The following is a 16,862-nucleotide window of genomic DNA, read 5'->3' as shown; positions in this document are numbered from 1 at the left end:
TCAGACTATCCGAAGAGGTAGTTTGCAGTCAATGCTGGATGAGGCATTAATATACTAAACTGCAACATAATAATTACAAATACATTCAAATACATGAGTTTCAGTAGAAGTTACATTAAAGTATATTTTAGTTTTGTTAGATGTGACTGTGAATGCAACACATCTATGTGTTATCCATGAGACATTTTAAAGAGAATGTATGCTAGTGTCCTGTGCATCCTGTGTCTGTTTTGGTTGTGCATATGGCCTATTTAAACTCCTCTGAGGATGTGAGCACAGTTCTGGATGTACTATGAATAAAGCTCTGCATTAGATCATGCAGGTTGCGGCTGTTCTGGGAACTGCAAACTCTGATCAGTGACTCAGTACTTACTTGGCTTGCCGTGATACAGCAGAAAGCAGGCATCTGTATTGACCTAGAGGGAGAGAGAGAGGGAGGTCTGGAGACTGCAGTGTTGTGGAGAGGTACAGCCTGCATGGCTGTTCAGGGGAGGATTGTCTGAAAACGTTTCTTTTTTTTCCCCTCATCTGTTATTTAATGACTCAACTGCCACTGCTGTGGTGATGCTCTGCCTGTTTTTGTCTTCTTAGCTCACCATGCGCTGTCTTGCAGAAACTATCAGCCTGTGGAGCGTTTATCTCAGGAGGGCTGTAGACAGTGATAAGGTGTTAAATTGCTGCCACTTTTCCACGCTAGGCTGGTTGGACGGCTTGCGCTGTTAGCAAGCAGCCGGTTGAGTTTACTGCCGGGTTTGGAAGGTATTATATCATTTTGTTACAGTCAGGTTAGTGGAATGATGTCATATTGAATGTGTATGAGAGAAAATGGGTTTGAGGTCCTGTTGACACAGTGTGAGTATGATGTAATTGTTATTTAGTTGAGAAGTTTGCAGCTGCTGTTGCATTTCATATGCTTTGTTATCTGAATGTGTAATATTTTTGTTGCATGTACTAATTTCTCGTGTTATGCTGACTTCCAGAAACTTCATGGTTATCTCGTTGGAGAATGTGCAGAGTAATATCTTATAGATTGTCTGTTAAGTAAATGATTTGTGTGCAATGATATATGTTTGATCTAGCTTACAGTGTTTGGCTTCATCTGTTTGATTAGAGGATTAAGCTTAACAAACTGATATTTTTATAGTTTCTATAAAAATAATATTTGTTCTATTGTTTCTATAGTATTTGTTAAAGAGAGTTCACCCCCCAAAAATAATTACAGTTCTGTTGTTGTTTACTTTCCCTCATGTTGTTCCCAACATGTGTGTTTGTCTGTCTTCCATGGAATACAAAGGAGAATTGGAGCACAAAAGGAGCAAAAGCAGTATCTACCCATAAAAGCGGTCCATGTTACTCATGCACAATATTCCAAGCCTTCTGAAGCTACAGTATATGACTGTTTTGTGTGAAGAACAGACAGATATCTAAGTTACAATTCACAAAAAAATATTGGCATTCGTCTGACATGTTTTTATGAGAGAAGCAGTAATATCTGATTTGTGAACCAATTGTTCTTTTGAGTTGGATTTTTTTCAGTTAATTCATTGATCTGGTTAAATAACAGCATGAGTCAGACTGATATGATCTCAGGTTCCACTCAGTGGCTCATTGATCAGGGATCCAATCACAGCAGTTAACAACCCATCAGAGAAAAAAACGACAACATTGTAGTCTGTTTGTTACACAGAGCTGTTGTATGGCGTTAGAACATAGTCGTAAGGTCCAATTATATGATACTTTTTTGGTGGGTTTGCATCTTTATTGTCTTCTGACAATCAAATATACTGATATTTTTCATCTTTTTGATATTATTGTTAGAGAATGCTGCTTACTGCATCATTTTACTGTCGGTGACTTGTCGTGGCATGCATGCAGTGTAGACAGAATCACTGATTATAATGGTTTCTGTTTGCTTTTCTGTTTCATCCGTCTTTCGGATGAGACGTTAAACCGAGGTCCTGTCTCTCTGTGGTCATTAAAAATCCCATGGCACTTCTCGTAAAGAGTAGGGGTGTAACCCCAGTGTCCTGGATAAATTCCCTCTTCTGGCCCTTGCCTATCATGGCCTCCTAATAATCCCCATACACTTGATTGGTTCTATCTCTCTCTCCTCTCCACCTGTAGCTGGTGTGTGGTGAGCGCACAGGCGCCGTTGTACTGTGGCTGCCGTCGCATCATCCAAGTGGATGCTGCACACTGGTGGTGGTTGAGGAGAGACCCCCTATATCATTGTAAAGCGCTATATAAATGCATCATTCATTCATTCATTTTATTAGTGCCCGTTAAAGACACAGTGTAATCCTGCAGTAATAGTGTCCATGTGAAGAAGTGTGCTTTAACTGCAGTATGTTGATAGAAATTGTTGTTCAAGGAAATTCCTGTCATTACAAAACACTGTAAATGGGTCACAGGACACTCAAATGCTTCAAATTCTGTATCTATAGATGGGAAATAGGCCAAAAATTATTTGTATGTTATTTTCAGTCTTATATATTAGATTATATATTTGACTTTTTTTGATTCAGATATTGTCTCATCTCCTTCATAGCAAGGCCAAGGACATCTTTGAGACAGCCCGACCATCGTGGACGTCTGGGGCGAGGTGGAGGTCGTGGAGGCGGCCTTGGAGACCCCCTTCCTCGCACAGGAAGCTTTAGGGACTCCCAGCCTGATGGGAAAGGCGGCAGACCCCACAGCACACCCCCAAACACACCCACAAGAAGACCCTCCCTTCCCTCAGAAAGGTAAAAGACTCAAAAGCACAAAGCCTGTCAAGCGGAGTCTTAAACAGTGATAAAATGCATTAAAAATAGGTAAAACTTTGCATTATAGCCACATTAAGAGCTACAAATAAATTTAAATAAGTTACAGTACTTTGAAATTCATATATTGAAAGATAAAAAGTACAGCTGACACTTTCTTACGAAAAAGCATCTTTTAAAGTAAGCACACCTATTGTGTGAGCAGCACTTTGCTGAGCAAGTAGCTGAGAATACAAATCAAGTCCTAATGAGTCAACAGAAACAAGCTCTTTATTTTCCAGGTTTGCAACTGCATGTCTCTAGCTGTTGATACTGTCTGACTTGATTGGCAATAACAGAAAGCAGTTCAGCTGAATGTTGTCTGAACCCAGTGCTTATTCAGCAATCGAATGCAGGGTGCTGTCTGTGTGTGTGTGAAATCACTCCAGCCAAAAACCATTGAGAGCAAACAACTGACCTCACTCTTTAGAATTGTGTTCTGTATCCCTTACTGTGGCACACACACAATGGCTGTGAGTGTGCGGAGGGTGGCAGAGTTAAGCGGGTGTACTGGTGTTTGTTAATCCTCCCTCCATTCTCTCACAGATTAGCCATTCTAAACCAGTCCACAATGAATCAGCACTTTCCCTTTGGTACAGGTTGAGGGGGAGTTTGGGTCATCTGACACCTAGAATCATACGCAAAAAGACCTCCACACCCCTGCTTTATCATGCTGCAGTACTTTGCCAAAATGTCTGTTTTTGTCCTTACTATAACCATTGTATTATTTGCTCTAAATCCCTCCTGTCCGCTTAGATTATGAAAACTGTACTAGGCTATTTTTCTGCAGAATTAAGTTGTCCAATTAATTACACAGATTAGGAGGATAACCCAGCAATAATGGAGTATAAGCATATTTGTATTTATTTTTTTGTATTATTTTTTCTGTAACACAATCCTATTTTGCATCATTATATTTTCTTTTGTATTTTGAAGGACATAAACCTGAAACAGATTATTGAAAAAATGTAGGTTACCAGTTTGGTTCTGTCCAATGGTTGATGTTTGGGTTTTGAGATATGGGATATGCACTCAAAAAAGAATGCAGTTGGTTATCAAAGGGTGGCGTTTAAGATTGGAAAAAGTCTGGCATACATCACCAGAAATAATTTTTTTCAAGGGAAGACATTTTGACAGCATTACTATGTCAAATAAATAAATAAAAAATAGGGTGAATGTTCATGCTGACTTTGATTCGGTGGAATGCCAAAGATGAAGTCAACAAGAGTTAATTATAATGAAAAAAAAAACGGAGTGTCTATTTACACTGTGCAAATAGCCCACTTTGTTGGCAGAGGCTATTTACACTAACTCCACCTACAAGTGTGTGATTAGGCTAGACAACATTACAAAAGACGGCTGTCAAAGAACATCTCCATTGGCGTAAGTGGTAAAACACGTAGTGCACACTTTTTGATGCGATCGACCGGAATTCCAACCCACCTTTTGTCAAACTTATTCTTTTCCCTTTTCACATCTCATATCACATCAGAAAGGCACTGATTTTCAATAAAAATTAAGGAAAATAATCGAAAAGTTGAAAATGAAGTATCAGGTAGGGTTAGGGTTCAGCATCCATTTAATAATTTTTAATAAAACTTATCATTTACACTCAGTACGTTATTGCATACTGTTTTATAATGTACTACAATACTGAGGTGCAGATAATTGCCACTATTTGCAATAAGTAGTATAAATAGCAGAAATACTGCTTTATTTACATAGTGTTAATAGAAGCTATGGATATTTGCGCTTAGTGTAAATAGCATCTTTAGCTAAGAAAATATGCTATTTTGACTTAGTGCAAATAGCCGAAGTAGTGGCTTGATTAAAAGATTGTGTAGCGAAGTCCCTTCTTATGGACCAAAATGAGAACTGGTTGCTTTTGGTCCACCTAAAGAGATCTCGTTCTTTGGAAACAGTGTTGAGTGGCTATTTTATAATACTTGATACACTGTCAACAAATTAAATTTTGGGGTTAAAGGTTTGTTAAAATCTTGCAGTGTATTAACCAAAAATGACAGATTTCAAGTTCTCCTTAATATAATGTTATCTTTTCCCTAGATCAGACAAAAGAATGACACTTCCCTCCAGATTCCAAAAAGAAGTCCATGCCCATCTCTCCCAAAACCAACAGCAGAGCAATGGTGAGCAAATTTTGGGTGGAAAAGTGTTAAATATGCAGGGTGTCTTCTCTCCACAAGAAACTCTTTTAAAGGTTATAGTTATCCTGGAGTCTCTAACTTAACTTCCTGTCCCAGAAAACATTCCAGCCATGGAATGTTCATTAAGGATGAAAAGAGAACAGTCAACTTCTTTCTCAAGCAGGCAAAAAGCTCCCGCTGTTACACAGAGGGATCTCTCAGGACTACATGCCTTCAGTTCTGATGTTGCTATGGGCTATATCTTAAAGTGATAGTTCACCCAGAAATGGAAAGAAATGTCATAAATGGAAAGTCATATTCTGACTATTGAATGAATGAATAATGACAAAATTGTCATAAGACTTAATGAATAGAGTCTGTGATTCACTGCAAATGTATTTAGCATCTGTTTGTGGTTTTAGTTTATAGTTTGTCAGTGCAGTATTGCTAATAAGCTGCATCATTTATGTTGTTGATATTTCTAGCCCCTTCTATCCTGAATGAAAACACAATTCCATCAAAACCCAGGCTGCCTCATTCTGCGCCTTACAGTCCGAAGCTGGTGCAGTCCCGTCTTAAAGAGGTTCTTAACAAGCACAGCAATGGCCTCTGGGTATCCAAGCTGCCTCAGCTGTATCGAGAGCATTATAAACAAGATCTACCCAGTGAAGCCCTGAAAGACCTGGAACACTGGACGCACATTTGTACTGTAAGTTTACAGATGCCTGATTAGCCAGTGTCGTTAGAACACAGTAATTATCATTATGTGTAATTGTGTCATTAAAGTGATCAAGACATGGGAATCAGTTTATGAAAACAAATTGTAGCTTTCAGATCTTAAAATATCCTCCCAAGTTCAAAATGACAGTTTATTGACAATATAAGACCATTTTGAAGTCAAAAATCCAAACTCATTAATAGGGCTGGGTATTGTGACCAATTCTGCGATTTGATTCGATTCTTATTTTTATGGTTTCGATTCGATTCTATTTCGATTCGATATCGATTAGCTATCAATATTTCATTTAAAATGTTAGTTTTGCAGACATGGGATCCATATTTTGATATAAATGCTGGTAACTGAAACTCTCCTACTTAAGTTTATTACTGAAATACACATCTACATTAATAATAGGGTGCACACAGTTGTTTTTTTTTAGTGGAGCAATTCGAAAGATGGTGACACCTTCAGGACGAGAGGTGAATATTCATATCCTCTTACGTGAAGCACGCGCATTAAGAATCTCGTTGCGTTAAACTGAAGATCGATTAAAATCGGAGAATCGATATTTTTTACCCAGCCCTACTCATTAACATAATGCACATTTACTTTGTTCTTCTGTTGTTCCTGGCTGTGTGTAGCACCTACTGCTCTGCATATTTGCCAGTTTATTTCTAAGGGTTGGAGAGAGAATTGGAGACAATTCATGTGATTCTCACCAAACTTGGTCGACATTATGCTAAGACACTTATATCTCGAACAGTGTTGTCATGGTGAGGGATTAAATTAATCACAAAAAGGGAAACAGGAATCGGTGTTATATTTTTAGGGGACTGATCACATGGATGTGGATGTTGCAGTTCACAAGTCACAGTGCCACCAGATGGCAGCCAGAAGTCTGCCCAAGTATAGGTTTCTGCAGTACCCTAGAGGGCTTTGCCCAATCAATTAAGGACATTCCACAGGCTGTGGGTGTTTTCAACTACTTTACCTGAATTGCTAACCCACTTGGGGCTATGTTTGGGGCATCCAGTACAATAAAAGTGGTTGATAAATGCCCACTGATTGGGAAATGTCTCTTTTGTTCCGTTGAGACCTCAAATTCAATTGTGCATAAATAATTCTAATAAGTTAACACTGTGTATTTGTCTGCAGAATAAAAATGCTGTCTTGTTGTTGGGTTTGCAGGTTGAAAAACCATGCAGTACCAAACCTCAAGAGTTGCTGCTGTACCCTGCTAAAGAAACTAGCCAGATTACCCCACATAGTGCTGCTACACCCCCCACCCATGACAAATCCCCATTTCATCACAAAAAACCTCAGACACAAAGATCATCTGCCACTTCCAAATCCAGCACTCCGGCATCCCCTAGGGATCTACCACCCGACATCAAGCAGAAGCTTGGAGAGCTGCTCTTGAAATACAGCAGTGGCCTGTGGGCCCACGCACTGCCCAAACTGTATCAGGATACATATAAATATAAACTACCGGAGTTTGTGTTGGACCACCTCACCCTGCTTTCAGATATATGCACGATTGACTACCCCATGCCGGACAACCCCAAAAGAGCAATTCTGTATACAAAAGTAGTAGAAGACGAGAACCGTAACCAGTCGGGATTGGCTGGCTCAGAGACGAAAGAAGCAGTAGAGCGCAGTTTGAGCAGCCAGACTGTTCCTCCTCTTGTCATCCCTAGAGAGGAATACCCTTCTGTCCTGGTGATGGAAGCAGGTGACACAAACAGCGTCATTCTGAGGTGCGATTTATAATCAATATCCTGTAGATCATGAGGGGTGTGACTCTTATCATGCCTTTGCTTAGATTAATCACAGAACAGGTTGGATTGGATCAGAGAATAGAATTCTTTGTTTGAAGAATTTTTGGAAATGCCTGTGGAGGGAAAATCTGTCAGGCCACTGTTGTACTCTTGACGAAGTGTGTGTGTCTGTTTATATACAGGTACATAGGTGAAGGTTACTCTAAGGCGCAGGAGAAGTTAGAAGATGAAATGAGAGAGTTCTACGGGCAAGACAGCAACAAGGTGGCTCTGACTTCACCGTTAACAGGTCAGCTGACTGCTGTATGTGCTGAGGAAGAGGAGGAGATCCTCCGCGCACAAGTCTGTGAGGTCATGGCCGACAAGGTCAAGGTGCGTTATGGGGTCACTGAAGAACACAACTGAATATAATAGAGTAGTGTAGTGGTTCTCAACCTTTTTGACTTTAAGGCCCTACATTATCCAAGACGGTATTCAAAGGCTCCCCATGTAGAGTAAGATATTTCTGCTGTAATGACAAAGCTGTTTGTTTACTTTTTTCAAAAGCTAGGAGCAATATATTACAATAATTAACTCAAATAATTCTATTAAATTATTTTTAAATTAAAATAAGTAAACTCTGTCATTTGAATGTGCTTTAGTTTACAGTAATGAATTTATATGACTTCCAGAAATCACACAAATCACAAATTTATCAGCAATTTCTACTCGGTAGAATGCTTTAGATATTGACATAAAAATAAACATTTTATATAGAAATTTCTGTTATGAATTCCCTCATGTATTCAGGTATCCAAGACCGTGACACAGTTGTTGAGGAGACTAATTAAAATAAGAAATATGAAGTTTGATTTTTCGATGTTTTAGTTATTTAAAAGCTTGTTTTGTGTTGTTTTAAAAGGATAGTTCCCTCAAAAATAAAAATGGTGTCATTAATTACTCACCCTCATGTCGTTCCCAACCCATAAAACCTTCGTTCATCTTCAGAACAGATTAAGACAGATTTCTGATGGATTTCTCTGATTTAATTAAAAATTATCTTACCCTGTGTTCCGAAGATGAAGGGCTTATGAGTTTGGAATGACATGAGGGTGAGTAATTATTGACAGAATATATTTTTGGGTGAACTATGCCTTTAAATAATTTCCGGCCCCCTGGTAGAGAACCACTAGTGCAGTTCACAGTGGATCATTACGGTTTTCTTTTGTAAAACTGTGGCTGTTTAGATCTGTGATACATTTGTGCAATATCTTAATTCATAAACCATAAACTCCAAGATAATATTGTTTTTATAATAATTATTTCTTCACGATGTTTAAACAGGTATACTACGTGGATCATGGCTTTTCTGAAGTCATCAGCAAGAGCAAACTATTTGAGTTACATGAGAAGTTTTATAGATTGCCTTTCCAAGCCACCAAATGTAAACTAGCAGGTGAGATTTGCATTCAGTTATGAATTCATAGACTAAATAGTTTCACATTTAATGTCAAATATTATCGTTATATCAATTTGTTTCAGGCCTGGAGTCATTCAGTCAGGAGCAGGCAGTACTGAAGAAGTTTGAGTCCATGGCCACTGGCAAGATCCTATTGGCTGAGATCTTAGAGCGTCAGGAAGTGCCTCTGGTGGTCCTGTATGACACATCACAAGATGATGATATCAACATCAATGCTGCCTGTATGAAAGCTCTACAAGACAAATCCTTAGAAAGTTCCTTAAAGGTAACCAAAAAGTGTTTGTTCTTGCAATGAAACCCTCCTATCCAAAAAATACTGTGATGGTAACTTTGGACAGATGCCAATGTGCCTCAAGAAGATTCAAGATTCAAGATTCAAGAGTTTTATTTGTCACATACACAATTATACAGAGTATAACCAGCAGTGAAATGTAGGTCAGGTCCGCTCCTAGGACAGTGCAATTATAAAGTATACAAATATTAAGAAGAAGTACAAACATAAAATAAAAGATAAGATAAAATAAGATAAGATAAAAAATATTAATATAAATGTGCAGGTCAGTATGTTGTTGACAAATAGTAATGAGAGGAATGTGCAAAAAGTTGTACAGGGTATTTGAATAGCAGCAATATGAGGTAGAGAAAAATTATGAATAGCTTATTGATATATGATATTTACCATGTTACTGACAAGGTAGCATGTCCAAAAAGCATGGCAATATTATCTTGCTACCATAGTACTCGCACCAGTTGGTAGTACTATGGTAGTACTTTTGGAAATCTGCTTAGACAATGACATTTGTGGACTAGAACTGTTGCATAATCAATACTCAAAAGTTTAAAATGTAATTTATTAATGTAATGTGTGTCAATCAGTGATTAAGTGAATGACATATATATTTGTATTCTGTCATAGGTGAACAGTGCCTACATGAATGTGAATGTGACCAGCGTTTGCTCAGATGGGACGATCTACTGTCAGGTGCCCTCCAGAGGCTTGACTAAACTCAACGAATTTCTGGAGAAAACTGAAAACTATTTACATTCCCAGGTGCCACACTAGCAACAGGCATAACCTCTGTATGTGCTGCTTCAAATATGTTGCTAGATACTTCTTTAGAGGAGGTGAAGAGGCCAAAATAGACAGATTGGGATTATGGGTTTAATAGGATTGGCAGGCGTCAAGTACATAATCCCTAATAAATAGTTAACTGCTGGCACAGATTGTGTGCTAGAGTGCCTAACATAGGCATCAGTGTATACATCAAAGTGTTTTAAATAGTCATTGTTTACTGTAGTGCATATCAGCACCCTGTAGAGAAGCTTGAGGTCAATTTCATGATATGTTTCCTCCCGTTGTCTGGCAGACAGGATATGCTCACATATCTTTCCTTTATAAAAGGTCACATCAGAGTTGCTGGTTTCACGGCCTTTCTGTGGCAAAATCTGTTTGGCTCGATATAAAGGCAAATGGTCCCGGGTGGAGGTGAGTCTGCTCTGTCAGCAGAAGCATTTAATTCATAGTTCACCCAAAATTAAATTTCTGTCATTAATTACTCACTCTCATGTAGTTCCAAACCCACAAGACCTTCGGTCATCCTCGGAACACGATTTAAGATACTTTTTAAGAAATTTGAAAGCTTTCTGACCCTGCATAGACAGCAACACAGCTACCTCTTTCAAGGCCCAAAAATGAAGTAAGGACTTCATTAAAATAGTCCATGTAACCTCAACGGTTCAACCTTGAATTTTGTGAAGCTACAAGAATGCTTTTTGTGCCCAAAGAAAAAAACTTTATGGTACTCTCGTGAACATGCATCGAAGACTGACACGGCAGAGAAGAAATCATTGAATAAAGTCATTATTTTTGTTTTCTTTGCACACAAAAAGTATTCTCGTAGCTTCATAAAATTACGGTTGAACCACTGTGTCACATGGACTATTTTAACGATGTCTTTACTACCTTTCTGGGCCTTGATCATTGTAGTACCCTTGCTGTCTATAGAGGGTCAGAAAGCTCCCGGATTTCATCAAAAATATCTTAATTTGTGTTTCACAGATGAACGAAGGTCTTTTGGGTTTGGAACAACATGAAGGTTAGTAATTAATGACAGAATTTTCATTTTTTTGTGAACTATCCCTTTAAGAAAAGAAAAGAGTTATTAGTCTTAAGTCCTAAGGCCTCAAATGAGCATTTCATCTTGATTTGTTTCTTTAAAAGTATTTTATGGATTTCCTCCCTTGTGCACCAGGTACACACCGTTCATGTTGATTCTGAGCTGTTCGTGTCCTTAGACTTGGACATTTTTCATTTTTATGGTATCTCTCATAATGTTAAATTGGTTCTACTGTGTGTGGCTTTGCTGATAATGATAATGACATCAAAATTATTCATTACTGCAGAAATTTGTCATACATTATACCATTCAAACGTTTGGGGTCAGTAATTAAAAAAAAAAAAACATTTATTCTATTATTTAGCATGGATGTTCTTTTGAACACAAAACCACACCAAATCAGCATATTAGAATGATCTCTAAAAGGATCATGTGACACTGAAAGTTATGATACCAAATACCAAAAATATTAACATTTAAAACATTTATTTCAAATTGTAATAATATTTCACCATATTACTGTTTTTACTGTATTTTTTAACAAATAAATGCAGCCTTGGTGATCATTAGACACTTCTTTCAGAAATATTAAAAAGTCTTAACTACCCCAAACTTTTGAACAGTTGTATACTATATAGCATAAAACATGACATAAAATATGACGTCAAACAAAAATATAGAAGTTGCTACAAAACTACTAACCTTTGAACTGCTGAAACCACTATTATTTTGTTCATTATGACCATTGTGGTGCATTGGCAAAGTGGGAGAAGTTCATAAAATGATGAGTTTCCTTGAACAGTAATTATGAGTTCAACATATATATCATTCCTGGGGATTCAGGTCTAAAACTGTGTCCACTGTGGTTTCGCCATAGATAACAAACCTGCATGGCAGCCGGGTGGTGGACATCTTGTTTGTGGATGTAGGCGTTCAGGCGTCAATCGAGATCACTGAGTTGAGAGAGATCCCACCTCCTACGCTGCGTGACCTCATATCCACCCCGGCCCAGGTCAGACAATAAATAATGACGGCACAAAGAGGTTAAACAGTGTAGTGTTTTTTAACAGCAGAGCCGTTTGTGTTCATTTTTATTTTTTGGAATGAAAGGCATGAAAAACCTGTAATAATTGCTTTTGTTTGCAAACAGTAATGACTTTATGTTAGGCTGTCCAAAATGTCCAGGCTGCTTGTTTCCATATTATCCAAGGCTGTCCATGGTCCTCATCCACTTGCATTGTATGAAGATAGCAGCTTAGACATTTCGTTATAAATGCAAAAACTTGGAATAACATGAGGGTGACTCAGTGATGACAGAAGTCATTGTTGAGTGAGCTGATTTAATTGTTAGATCATTAATATGTAAGCTTGTCTGTCTACCTGTATTTGTCACTCTGCAGGCGCTGAAGTGTTGTCTGGCAGATCTGCCTGTGAGCGTAGGCTCATGGACTCCAGATGCTGTCCAGTGGCTGAGAGACACAGCTCTCCACTGCGGTGACTGCAGCTTGAAGGCCAGTTCAATACTAATGCTGCTCTCTTCACATTTGCATTTCATTTTATTTTATTTGCACATGAGCAATTTCTCATGTACAAAAGGCACGAAGATGTTTGTACAAAGTACTTAAAGGCGCAGTTCCCCCAAAAATGAATATTCTGTAATTAATTACTCACTCTCATGTCGTTCCAAACCCGTAAGACCACTGTTCATCTTCGGATGAATCAATTAAGATATTTTTGATGAATTCCGAGAGCTTTCTGGCCCTCTATAGCAGGCGCGGTTCTAGACCACAGTAACTGGGGGGGCCAGACAGGGGCCTCTTGTGCTTTTAGGGGGCACAATTTTAAAATTCACCTGAACCTACTTTAAGTAGGCCTATTATTCATTCAGTCATTTTTCATGGTGATGTATCACTGTAATCTCTAGAAGTAGTCTATAACAATTTCAACTAAATGAATGTTTCATCATGTTTCATTTATTTGACAAATAATTTTGTATTGTAGTGTGTGGGGCATCATGCACTCATTATTTTTGAGGGGGCACGAGAGAAGGGTTATACCACTGTATAACTGATATAGGCTTATGTCCCTACTGAAAACAATAAAATAAAATGAAACCATCACAGAAAATTTTAATGGTTTCCACTACAAACACCATTACAAACATTACAAACCATCAATTTTTAACCATTAAAAAATGTTTTTTTGTAGTGTGTTTTGGGACATATTCCATAGGATTTATTGGTTTTAACAAGCCACCAATAGAAGGTGACCAATTACCAGTAGAGACCAACAGGGTCCATTACAGTTTCCAGTAAAACCAATACAAGTCCCGTTATAACCAGTAAAACCATTACTAATTTTGTAATGGTGTCTATTGTTTTGTTTTTTTCATCAGGAGTTAGATTATTATTATTATTATTTTTTTTATTATTGGATATATCCCCAAAATATTTCATGAAATATCTCGATTCTCAAATATGTGTACGTAAACACATTTTGCACCATTATATGATCTATTATGGGCGATGGGCAAAGTGGGCTAGCCTAATAGGCTACTGTAATCTATTAACTACGCATAAAAGCCCGTCTTTTTACTTACAAGTACCAGATCTGGGTGTCATACCATAAAATACTCTTAATACGACTGACTTTGTATTTAATGTGAATTTAATAAAAACATTGTAAGCTACTAATTAGCCTATAACACTTTCATTGTACAAAAAGTGAGCAAAGAACATTTTCACTTAAGTCCAGCGAGTTCAAGCACTCTCAAAAACTGCCATAATAATCTCTAAAGATGTTTGCACTCTGAAATTAATCTTACATTCGTACTTCTTCACTTTGTTATTTCTCATGAGAGAATTACGTTAGACAGAGAATTCAGTCAGCCAGCGAACACGGTGATGAAACGGCGTGTTTCAGCGATGACTCATCTGAACGCCTCTGATTGGTCCGTGCATTCATAAACTCAACAGAATCGTATGTGATTGGTTATAATGCGCAGTGCTTTAAAAACGCGTGTCAAAGGCTGGCATATTTAAATTATACAGCTGATGTTTTTCTTTTTTGTATATACATTAGGGATGTTCATTTTAACCGTTTAACCGTATAAGAATTTTGACCGATTAATACAATCAGTTAAACGATTTAAAGTCACTTTTTTTTTCCAGTAATTTATCAAAATATTTTAAAAGGTTTGCTGCATGGTTAAAATAAGCTACGCGTATAAAAAATATGTTTTTAGAGAGAGGGAGAGAAAAAATACGTAAATCGCATTTTATTATTTCATTCAGAAGTAGGCCGGCGCGAATTACAAACACTGTAAACATATATGCTGTTTTAGTTCCCCTCACTCCACAACAAATCATTTCAATTAACAGTAGGCTAGGCTATTTAGAACAATAATTAAAAATGGAAGAAGCTATAACTATATAAACAAACAAATTAATTTAGGCTAAAACTAAACTGAAACCAATGTTGGGTCTCTCGTTCGACACAAAATCAAATGTTTCCGTATTCGCAATATATTTGAATGCCAAAATATTAGTTACCATTTATGTAGCCTACTTCACTCACCTTCCAATATCCACATAAAACTAAATGTTTTGCATAACTTCACGGCGGCACTGCGATACCGCTTAACGGCACAGATTTGACTACATATTTAAACTGAGCAGTGTGTTTTTTCCATATGTTTTTATTATGATAATGAACAGGCTGCATTGTCAAGGTAGAATGCGTTACTGTGTGCAACTACTCCTTTTAGTTATGGAGATAATCAGAATTGTAAAAGGTTTGCTTTTATTTGTGTACATTCACAATAAAAAACAAATCTTTGCGCTTTTGTAAAATAAGCCTAAAAAAATAGGATGCCGCTTTCTGCCGTCTGGTTTCCTTTCGCAGTTTTCCTGTTGCACAGTTTGAATCACAGTAGTCATTAACACATATAAATACTTAAATCAAATCACAGTACACAAATAAATAGATAATAATATATACAGAAATGTTGTAGATCTTCCACACATCTGGATTTAGTCATAAATATCAACTACTCAGTATTTCAGGTAAGTAAAACAACACAAACGACTTGGATAAAGTTCTGTATGAAACAGGTATTAAAATTACACAATTACACTAATGATCAATTTAAACAAATTATTAACACATTAATAATTTACCTAACCTTGACAGTGAATGAGAGAGACAGAGACAAGAGTTAGTGGTTGCCCAAGCGATCCTCTTTTGTTGTCTGAGGATGCAAATGCAGTGCAAACTAATTATAACACATTAAAGTAATTAAAATTAAAATCATATACACATGCAAATAGAAACAGACATACATAAATACATAAAATATATACAAATAATTTAATATTTTTATGACACAAACTAGGCAGCAGGGTGGTCACACATTTTATATATATATATATATATATATATATATACAACAGTTTATTCTGGTTCTCAAATCTGATTAGTTGAAACCGTGAGATATTGTACGGGTATGGCTACAGGAACGCCCTTTCACAATGTTGTATCACTCCGCTGTTAGCCGGGTCTATCTTTCACAATGTTGTATCACTCCGCTTGTTAGCCGGGTCTATCTTTCACAATGTTGAATCACTCCGCTTGTTAGCCGAGTCTATCTTTCACAATGTTGTATCACTCCGCTTGTTAGCCGGGTCTATCTTTCACAATGTTGTATCACTCCGCTGTTAGCCGAGTCTATCTTTCACAATGTTGAATCACTCCGCTTGTTAGCCGAGTCTATCTTTCACAATGTTGTATCACTCCGCTGTTAGCCGGGTCTATCTTTCACAATGTTGTATCACTCCGCTGTTAGCCGGGTCTATCTTTCACAATGTTGTATCACTCCGCTGTTAGCCGGGTCTATCTTTCACAATGTTGTATCACTCCGCTTGTTAGCCGGGTCTATCTTTCACAATGTTGAATCACTCCGCTTGTTAGCCGAGTCTATCTTTCACAATGTTGTATCACTCCGCTTGTTAGCCGGGCCTATCTTTCACAATGTTGAATCACTCCGCTTGTTAGCCGAGTCTATCTTTCACAATGTTGTATCACTCCGCTGTTAGCCGGGTCTATCTTTCACAATGTTGTATCACTCCGCTGTTAGCCGAGTCTATCTTTCACAATGTTGAATCACTCCGCTTGTTAGCCGAGTCTATCTTTCACAATGTTGTATCACTCCGCTGTTAGCCGGGTCTATCTTTCACAATGTTGAATCACTCCGCTTGTTAGCCGATTCTATCTTTCACAATGTTGTATCACTCCGCTTGTTAGCCGGGTCTATCTTTCACAATGTTGTATCACTCCGCTGTTAGCCGAGCCTATCTTTCACAATGTTGAATCACTCCGCTTGTTAGCCGAGTCTATCTTTCACAATGTTGTATCACTCCGCTTGTTAGCCGGGTCTATCTTTCACAATGTTGTATCACTCCGCTTGATAGCCGGGTCTATCTTTCACAATGTTGTATCACTCCGCTGTTAGCCGAGCCTATCTTTCACAATGTTGAATCACTCCGCTTGTTAGCCGAGTCTATCTTTCACAATGTTGTATCACTCCGCTTGTTAGCCGAGCCTATCTTTCACAATGTTGAATCACTCCGTTTGTTAGCCGGGTCTATCAACGTTTTATCGATGTAGTGTCATGGCGTTTTGTGTCCAAAAGTTTATCATGTTTATGTAAATTCAATGCTGTATATCGCGGTGCTTTGACTGAATTGCCTAGCAACTTTTATGATGGCTGTTGTTGTTGTTTATTAAATATGATTATTCAATTATTAGTATTTTATATAAATAATAATAGTATCAGAATCAGAAT

General features: G+C 37.7%; 1 protein-coding gene across 1 annotated transcript in view; it reads left to right on the top strand.

The window, feature by feature from the left end:
* Window positions 1-16,862, top strand: part of tdrd7b (tudor domain containing 7 b) — a 31,133-nt gene that overhangs the window by 4,609 nt on the left and 9,662 nt on the right. The window contains exons 4-14 of the mRNA XM_079432003.1: window positions 2,549-2,744; window positions 4,866-4,948; window positions 5,431-5,654; window positions 6,855-7,423; window positions 7,627-7,816; window positions 8,768-8,879; window positions 8,966-9,168; window positions 9,820-9,954; window positions 10,306-10,389; window positions 11,898-12,032; window positions 12,421-12,531. Of these exons, the coding sequence (XP_079288129.1) occupies window positions 2,549-2,744; window positions 4,866-4,948; window positions 5,431-5,654; window positions 6,855-7,423; window positions 7,627-7,816; window positions 8,768-8,879; window positions 8,966-9,168; window positions 9,820-9,954; window positions 10,306-10,389; window positions 11,898-12,032; window positions 12,421-12,531 (2,042 nt within the window). The remainder of the gene's footprint in view (window positions 1-2,548; window positions 2,745-4,865; window positions 4,949-5,430; window positions 5,655-6,854; window positions 7,424-7,626; window positions 7,817-8,767; window positions 8,880-8,965; window positions 9,169-9,819; window positions 9,955-10,305; window positions 10,390-11,897; window positions 12,033-12,420; window positions 12,532-16,862) is intronic.

Source organism: Barbus barbus (assembly GCF_936440315.1).
Source record: "Barbus barbus genome assembly, chromosome: 2".
In the NCBI taxonomy this organism is placed as follows: Eukaryota; Metazoa; Chordata; class Actinopteri; order Cypriniformes; family Cyprinidae; genus Barbus; species Barbus barbus.
The sequence above is the reverse complement of the archived record's forward strand: the minus strand, read 5'-3'. Positions and strand labels throughout refer to the sequence as shown.